Source organism: Apostichopus japonicus, chromosome 2 (assembly GCF_037975245.1).
Source record: "Apostichopus japonicus isolate 1M-3 chromosome 2, ASM3797524v1, whole genome shotgun sequence".
Classification (NCBI taxonomy): Eukaryota; Metazoa; Echinodermata; class Holothuroidea; order Aspidochirotida; family Stichopodidae; genus Apostichopus; species Apostichopus japonicus.
This window is the reverse complement of record NC_092562.1, coordinates 3225019-3235000: the sequence shown is the minus strand read 5'-3', so window position 1 is coordinate 3235000 and position 9982 is coordinate 3225019. Positions and strand designations below refer to the sequence as shown.

The following is a 9982-nucleotide window of genomic DNA, read 5'->3' as shown; positions in this document are numbered from 1 at the left end:
ATCACTTACATATATATGATGTGTTAGTATACTATCAATACTATTATGGTGCGCTGCATCATTGATTTTTTACTTGAGATTGTTTATTGTTAACCGTGCTACAAAGAGATATGGGATGCCATTTTTAAAATAGCATGTACAAACTAAAATAAATAATTTAATTTTTTGAATGAAATATGAAATATTAAATGAACTATGAAATATTAAATGAAATATTAAAATGAAATATTAAATGAAACATTAAAATGAAATATGAAATATTAAAACTGACAAATGAAATATTAAAATGAAATATTAAAATTAATGAAATGAAATATTAAATGAAAGATGAAATATTAAAATTGAATGAAATATTAAAATTAACAAAAGCATAAGATATCAAAAAGACAGTTCTTCATCAAAGGGCACATTTTATTGCCAGTAGGGCACATTTGCTATTTTGGACAAAAGTGTGGGGGGGGGGGCACCCGCCCGGCTTCTACCCCTGCATGTGCAGGATTTTTATGACGAGCTAACAGCGTCATAATGTTCTTCTATAATACGGGCAAAGTTGTCGAAACAATAGATGAATCATCCATCGTCATATAATAACGTTCAACAACGCACTGCAGAAATGATAACAAAAAACGACGATATGCTTGAAATTCGACCTGCACGAGCGGTACCAAAAAAGCAGAATGTTTCTCGTCACTGAATTGTATGCAGGTGGGTTTGGGTATCTTCTAACTCGATAACATTAATTTAGGCCTACTTAGTTAAATGTCGATGCCAGCGACACATGTCGGATTTTCCAAAAGCCGAATTTCCACCATTTTTTTGTACTTTCTGATACATCGACCTTCGAAGACGCATTGAAGAACGTAGACCTATATCAGTCGACTGTAGCTTCAACTTGGAGGTCAAACGAACAAGCTCGAAGTACATGATACTATTTACGGGAAGATATCATCCAATATGGAGTCTGGGCACGAAAACCACACACGTTGATCTATACTTTAAACACCAGTCCCCTTAAAAAGATACTGAAATTGAAAAGTTGATACATGGTTATTTTATCTGGTTGACAAATGATCTGTACCAACCACAAACCTGCTGAGAGGTAATAGGTTCGTTTACTGATTGCCAAAAATGTAGTCAGTTTTAAAAGCTACTCTTCACTTCCGGCCTGTTGCCAATGGCGATATGAATTTTTCAATCGTGACTTAGATCACTCCTGAGAAGTGTAGCATCCAAATGTTTTACGTGCTTATCTTTGTTTTAATCTTTCCAAAAGAAAGGTCTTTTCGATGGTTTCTGATCCTCCATATTATGACTAGGCATTACAGAGTGTTACTTTAGATAACCTTATTTTTTGATGTAGGAAAATATTTGAAGGGTGGTCGTGAAAAATTAGCCGTCTAAATGTATGGTTAATTAAATAACTGCTACAGGATTTGAGGCTTTACCTTTTTCTTTCATAGGGTCCTTGATATGGTCTTAATGCCACCCACCCCCCCACCCCTTCTTTCCACTAAACTACACTAAATTCAACTAAACTAGATGCACACATCAGGGAATTTTCTAGAATGAGTTGGGGTAAAATGCTGATAAATCTTGGAATCACGTTGGAGTTAACAGCCTTCTCATCCTTGGTAGGGGTCCCTCTTTATTTCATCCAAGTGAACTGAGATGGACAAAAACTATTATCAAATTATCTCAAACAGAATAATGAATTGTGGTATGAGTTGGTGTATAAAATGCACATATTTATCTCCATGTTACAAAATAACTGTTACTTAATGAATGTAACATTTTGTTTTGTGAAGTGCGCATGAAACGGTGCTTACTAGGATCTAATCAGTGTTAACATCTTTCTCCGTATTTTTTGCTGCCTATCACCATTTTTCGGCAGACTGTTTAAGTAATTACTTCCCGAGGCGTGTGTAATCTTAATCACTGCGCTGCAACTTGTTAAAATGATGACATTCTAAATGCGAGGTTAATTTATCTGAAGATTTTTACTTATCTGAGAGGAGGGATGGAGGCTCAGTGTAATGCTCTTTACTACATTATAGTGATAACTTGGTATAAACGTATGTTAGTACACCAGTCAATTCACGTAAGTAAAATATGTATGTATTTTAGATCCTCCTGCAAGCAGGAACTCGCGAAGAAGCCTCATGGCTTATCAAAGCCGCAAGCTGACCGAAGCCAGTCTCTTACATTCATATTTAACGTCCATGATTATGAATTGTCAACAACTCTGTAACTGGACGACATACATTAATCTTGGAGTGACTCGAACCGGGGACCATATATGATTGGAAGGCACCAGAGTTAACCACTGAGCTAACACTCCATAAATAATATAAAAATGTTTGGGAAATGTTTAGACATTTCTTCTCTAGAAATAATGAACAACGGTTTCAGGGTCAAACACTGTAGAAACTAGACTTCACCTACATAGAAGTTATTACTGTCAAATTTAATCATTTATTAATATTCATAATTGTCCAATTAATATCAAATATGCACAGTAGTACAAATGAAAAAGAAAGAAGAAAAGGAGACTGGTTTACTGTACGATACAGCAAATTGAGATATTTATGAATATTTTTCATATTATTTCGTCATCGAAATCACATCTGTTGACAAATTTGTTACAGTTAATGTAGTTAGTACTGTTTCACCCTGTCTAAGTATATGTGCAAATTGAGAGAAAAGGATCCCAGCCTTGGTGATAAGGCCTACTACAAATGTATTATTTACAGGCAAGTGGAAAATTGTTAGAAAGAAATTCACCTGGCTGAAGGCATAACTATGTATACATATATATAACTATATATATATATAGTTATATATATATTGTTATATATATAGTTATATATAGTTATATGTATATATAGTTCTGTATATATATAGTTATATATATAGGAATAATGGAAAAAACTGCTAAACAACTATGCTTTATTTAGAAAAGGCTGGATCTCGAGTGAGAAACAATAATTAAATTAAGTAAAAGATTAGGAGGTACAACAGCTAATGTGGTTTTTGCATATATATATATATATATATATATATATATATATATATATATATATATATATATATATATATATATATATATATATATATATATATATATATATATATATATATATATATATATATATATATATATATATATATATATATATATATATATATATATATATATATATATATATATATATATATATATATATATATATATATATATATAAATATATATATATATAAATATATATATATATATATATATACATATATATATTTATATATATATATAAAAGCAAGAATCAAGCTTATTTTTAAACTCAACCTCAAGAATCAGTTAAAGAACCAACCACATTGATGAAAGTATCAGATAGCAGCATATAAGTTTATTTCCAGATGAAATTAGGGTTGAATTAATCTTCATATCTTTTGAGGAGCATTCATCAAAATGACAGGATAAGCACGTTCCTTAAATAAGGATACCAGAAGTTAACCTCAACTTCTAGTATCTACCTAGGGAGGATACACACTAATGATAAAATCAAACTAGAAAATAAAGTGAATTCTCGCGGAGGAAACTTTGCAAAGTTAGTTTGTTTACATTTCCATGATTTGACAGTATTTACAGAATTCATTCTTGTGTCCATCTTCTTTGTTTATAAATACTTCTTCCTTTTTTAAGATAAGAAGGCCAAACACACTTCTTTCTCATCCCATGGCTAAACTGCATTTATGCAAAAGTTGAATCGGAGCAGATACAAGTTTTGTAAAAAGATGCAGTTACTCTTCTCAATAACTTGTACAACAATCAGAGCGTGGTTTTCACCGACACATAGAGAAAATTTTGCAGCAAACCGTTGTAATAAGTTAACCTTGGATTATTCCCGATATACAGATTCGCTAAACTTGCATTCGTGCATTCCTGGCACACAAGACATTATATAATATTGATTGGAATAGTCCAATAGATCTACCTTAAGATAAAAATATTGATCGGCCAATCACTTAATTCGGTCTCAATGAGCCTAGAGGATCTGCAAATCTATCAACACTTCCCACTCCAACCCCTCCCCAATGAAAAACGAAGAATGTACCCCCTGTTTGTTGATTATGATCATGCTTAACAAAAGTAAATTGAACTGGCTTTATAGTGTTCCATCAAACTGAAGGTCATTTATAGATTACATAATTGAGAGATTTGGAGGGGTAGCATCTTTTAAGATGTTCCTAACATGATTTGACTTAGATTTCCGGGTAGCATCTTTTAAGATGTTCCTAACAAATGATTTGACTTTAGATTTTGGCGTAGCATCTTTTAAGATGTTCCTAAAAATGATTTAACTTTAGACTTCCGGGTAGCATCTTTTAAGATGTTCCTAAAAATGATTTAACTTTAGATTTCACGGTAGCATCTTTTAAGATGTTCCTATTAAAAATGATTTCACTTTAGACTTCCGGGTAGCATCTTTTAATATACTCCTAAAGATGATTTTACTTAAGATTTGCTTACAGGCTAAACTTCCTGATGCTGCTGATAGACAAAGTTCGCCTTCCATCGTTTTCGTCGAAAGGGGTTGAACCACCTCCAGACGGGGCCTGGTCCGCAAACGATGCGGAACTTTTGATAACTCGTGCTATCATCGGTTGGTCTGTAACAGATCCAGAGATAATCTTCATTTTCAACTTTACTTCTTTATGAAGACATTTCTAGTAAATGATGACTGATTAGTTTTCCTTCTTGGTTTATGATGTAACCTCATATACTTTCATGTAATTTACATTCAATGTTAGAGTCTTGTATACCCATAACGAAATTACATAATCAGTGAACAGAGATTGACTACCAGTAACCAAATCAATAGCAGCAGTCCCTCAGTCAAAGCATTCACATTAAAAAATGACCTCAGGAACAAATGAATTTATGAAATGTTACGTCTCGTTTTCAGCCACTTCTAAAGTATCGGTGCAAATCAAATTTTCTGTAGCACTTTTATCATTTCAGAAATGGCTCTTAACATCAGCTTCTCAGCAATCAAAGTAGCTGTACTTGTACTACCAAACCTACCTGACAGGTTGTTAGTCAAAGAGCGCAAAAAAACAAACAAACACAAAAACAAATACACAGAAAACATGATGAACTGACTGACTGGTCAGACATTAATTGGAAAATTTACATATTTTGTTAGTTTGGTTTTAGTCTGCCTCTGACCACTGTCAGGACGTCAGGGATCTCTGACTTGTAACACACTAACAAACTGAAAGCTCAGCTCCTCATCCAACAGTAATAAACAAAGACCACCAGAGAGATATAATAATGTCATGGCGACATATCAGATGTTTACAATATTACAATTTGTCATAGAGAAATGCTGGTTGATCTTATCTATCTGTTTATATGATTTTATCTATATTGTTTATATGAATTTATCTATGTTGTTCATATGAATTTATCTATGTTTTTTATATGATTTTATCTATGTTGTTTTTATGAATTGTTCTATGTTGTTTATATGAATTTATCTATGTTGTTTATATGATTTTATCTATGTTGTTTATATGCATTTATCTATGTTGTTTATATGATTTTACCTATGTTGTTTATATGAATTTATCTATGTTGTTTATATGAATTTATCTGTTGTTTATATGCATTTATCTATGTTGTTTATATGCATTTATTAATGTTGTTTTAATGAATTGTTCTATGTTGTTTATATGAATTTATCTATGTTGTTTATATGATTTTATCTATGTTGTTTATATGGATTTATCTACGTTGTTTATATGCATTTATTACTGTTGTTTATATGAATTGTTCTATGTTGTTTATATGAATTTATCTATGTTGTTTATATGATTTTATCTATGTTGTTTATATGAATTTATTTATGTTGTTCACATGAATTTATCTATGTGTTTATATGAATTCATCTATGTTGTTTATATGATTTTATCTATTTTGTTTATATGAATTTATCTACGTTGTTTATATGAATTTATCTATGTTGTTTATATGAATTTACCTATGTTGTCTATATGAATTTACCTATGTTGTTTATATGAATTTATCTATGTTGTTTATATGAATTTATCTATGCTGTTTGTATGATTTGTTGTTTATATGATTTTATCTATGTTGTTTATTTGAGTTTATTTGAGGCATAACAATTCCTAGCCAATCAGGAACATTCCTGACAATGATGAAATATGCATAACAATTCCTAGTCAAGCAGGAACATTCCTGATAATTATGAAACCTGCATAACAATTCCTAGCCAATCAGGAACATTCCTGATAATTATGAAACCTACATAACAATTCCTAGCCAATCAGGTGGTATCTGACATTTGTATGTAAGCATATACTCTTTTAATGTGGGGTCATGAATTTGGGGGCATTTACACATTTTGCACAGTATGTTGTTGTGGTTAATGCCTGCAAAAAAAATTGGTATACAAAATATATCTACATCCCTGAAGCATTTATGTCCTCTTTGGCCAACCATATAGTTTTTTTGGCGAACTGTACAGGAAGTGGTGGAAAGGACACTGATGGTTGTATACATAGGCATAGGAGGCGGGGGGGGGGGGGGCTGGGGCTGCAGCCCCCCAACCAAAAAATGTTGTGAAAATACGGGCAATATGCTGAGAATTTTTCAGGCACCTACTGAAAGAAAAATAATTTGCAATGTGGTTTTCAATGGTTAAACTGATATTATTATCATGATTTTTGTAACCACTTGCCCAATAATTATAACCAATACGGACGGGTAATCACACGGCAAATGATTGTATGTTATTGGCATGCTGTGTTATAACCGATACATGCCTATATGATATGCACATTAAGATGTTGAATGCGCGTGAACAATTTTGGTTATATTTTTCGGGCAAGTCATTACAGCCCCCCCAAATCAAATTGGGTTCCTATGCCTATGGTTGTATAAGTCTGGTAATATGACCAAAGCAGGTTGATTCTTGTGTTTGGTAAAGATACAGGATTCTTGCAACATCTAGTCAAGGCTCTCCTGGCAGTTTCACTTCTTAGGTCAAGGAATAATTTAGTGTTCAAAGTTAGTGTTGAAGTTCTGAAGTCGCTGAACGTTGCCTTTCATGAAATACTACTGTTCAGGTGTAAAAACCTGCTATAAATAACTTTGAACTTGTGTCACAATTTGAACATCTTGCATATCATTTTGGCCATGGGATACTGGATAATTTATTTCTCCCTGCAGGGTCCTAAAGGTTTTTCTTAAAATCTTAAAGCAGCATTTTGCGTCCTTTTCTATGGTTTTTCTCAACCTCCCTGATTCCACGATGCCATAACGACATACATAACTAGCTTATCTATTCAAATCTTACTTCATATGGTGGCATAAAAGTTGAATAATTTACAACTTTCCTTAATTACTCGCCAATTAACGCTTTTGGCAGAGAAAAAACTTGGCTAATATCTTAGTTTGCTGTTTTGTGATTGGTATATGTAAAAATCTCGATGGACACGTCGAAAAAGTGGAAAACGGCGACAAAACGCATAATGCTGCTTTAATCTATGTAGGTCCTGGAAAAAAGTGTCCATCAATCATCGCTGTCGTTTAATACTCTAAAAAAGGACTAAAAATGCCTAAAACTGTAACAGGTTAGAGAAAGAAGAATGGCTAGTTACCGATCAGGAAGGCGTTTTCGAGCAAAGATCAGGCTTTCCACTGTGGTTTTATCCTAGAATGTTGGAAGAAACAAGAGAGAGGAGTATGAAAGGATACCAATAATTGGCAACAATCCAATCGTACCTTGCGCTAAAAGTTAAAGTTTTCAAGGTTTACATACTTGTATCAATTCAATTCCTTCTCACAGGACTTTTACAACATTTTAACCAGAAGTTAACAAAAGCAAAAGAAATTAAAAAAAAAAAAAATACCTGCAATGAAAATTGGAAGACCTATTCTGATACAAAGCACAAATAAATTCACCATAAATAAAAAAAATCATTAAGAAAAATCAATCAATCAATGCAATTTATATAATATATATATTAATATTATATATAAATATAGATGATAAGAAATGAACACATGCATTACCAGATAAGTTATTATAGTTTGTGAAGAAGATTTGATATGATATCTAACTGTTTGGTGCCGAGAAAAGTTATGATACCTTCCAGATATTAAAGATGGTGTTAAAACAATTCAACAGTGTTGGCTTTTCCCATCAATTCATTTGCATAAAAATGGAATGCTCATTTCTAGCAAATTTGCAACCAGCTTGAGGATATTCTGAGAAGATAGTACAATCACAAGCGAGAAAGAGAGGGTATCAGTTGCAAAGTGTTTAAGCAGTCTTTTGATTTTAATTTTTGATAAAAATTGTTGATCCTATCCGATATTAAAATTTCACAATATCATACTTCAATAGCTTGCCCAGTCAAATTTCATTTCCCAAAAATTAGTTGCCAGTTTGAAAACCTACAAGTTTTGTGTAATTTGTTGTTGGCATGCGATAAGAGGTGATATGAAAAACAAGTGTCCTTGCAATGTAATTATTCACTCACTCCTTAGATAGATAGATATTTATTCGGCCAATCATATAAAAATACAATGGAAATTGCTTGATAATAAGAGCTCAAAACATGAAAAATTGTAAACAACATATAAGACGTATAATAATATACATATAGATATGAAAACGTTCCTATAAAATATAAAGATGAACAAAATATAAAATGTACCTTCAAAATATTAAAGCGTACAAAAATATATTAGCCATCACTCGATGTTAAAATCTATGAGGGTGAATTAGTTTTGAAACACTGCCATCTTCAATGCACTGTATATGTCTTTTGCAAAAATTGTTGACAAGATGTCATGAATAAAAAGCTACTTTGAAAACCAGAGGAATGGGACATACCAGGATGATGTTAGCACTCTGTGTGATTGTCTGTGTCGAACAGACAAAGAGAAGCCCACAACCAGATATGAAAACTCCATACATTAGAAACTGCTGATGCACAAAGAAGAACGAATCCTGAGGAAAATGTAAAAGAAAGTAATGACAAGAAGCTAATAGAATCAAGTTCAACCATATCAAAGATGAGAAATATACAGAATAAATAACGTCTTACAATTCAAGTCGACTTTGATCGTCCGATCAAGTTCAAAATATCACTATCTACGTATGATCTGTAGTGTCTTTGACCTATCGTTTGATCGGTACACACATCTGTACCGAATTGAAATCTACATCTATGACCTCCATATATCGTAGGTTGCACCCCTCCTTTTGAAACACCTATTTTCTTGTACTGAAACTATATTTCCATATCTAGGTGAAACTAACGACTTTAGAACAGAATCTCCTTCACCTTCAGTATCAGAAAGTTGACTGCAACTCTAACCAATTCAGACAATATAAGAAAAGATATCTTGAAAGTCATTTAATATGTTCCTGAAGCTATAAAGTCAGATATGTGGAACTTACTCACTCACAGGCACCCAGGAACCTGTTGATTGCTGCTTGCTTTTTTCCCCAACATTTTGACTATTTTGGGTCATTTATGTTAAAATGTCTAGAAATCTGTTACTGATCATGGATGTTAAGTCTACTAGTTGTAGCTTTCGGCCAGTGCTGGTCGGAGAGGTATCGACGGTTACTCCTGCCCACCAGGGTAACTATATCATTCCCTGCACTGTAAACCTCTCTCTACAAATATGACCTTAGGCTGGTTCATACTCCAGTAAAGTACAGATTAGCTATAGCGATGAGCAAAACTATAGCAGTCTTGTGCTACGTTACTATGAAATTGATATTTGCCCCACAAGCCTGTGCGACTATAATGTAGTAGTGGAACCCATCCTTGTGTACATAATATATATATATGAATATGCCTACATAGCAAGTTAGTATTGACTACTTAAGTAGTTTAATGGGAACATCGGTAAACTACCCCTAACGATTAAAATAACTTTGGA

At 32.6% G+C, this 9982-nt stretch overlaps 1 protein-coding gene across 8 annotated transcripts in view; it reads right to left on the bottom strand.

Annotated features, from left to right (window-relative positions):
* The window catches only part of LOC139974356 (palmitoyltransferase ZDHHC21-like), a 35692-nt gene that overhangs the window by 19897 nt on the left and 5813 nt on the right, over window positions 1–9982 (bottom strand). For 5 of the 8 annotated variants that reach the window (XM_071981440.1, XM_071981482.1, XM_071981463.1 and 2 more), the window contains exons 6-8: window positions 8922–9038; window positions 7681–7733; window positions 3286–4664 (exon numbers count right to left, since the gene is read on the bottom strand). In XM_071981440.1, coding sequence (XP_071837541.1) covers window positions 4529–4664; window positions 7681–7733; window positions 8922–9038 — 306 coding nt within the window. In that variant the 3' untranslated portion in view covers window positions 3286–4528. Of the gene's footprint in view, window positions 1023–3285; window positions 4665–7680; window positions 7734–8921; window positions 9039–9982 lie in introns of those variants that run through there. The other 3 variants (XM_071981499.1, XM_071981448.1, XM_071981489.1) reach the window with 3 other exon arrangements.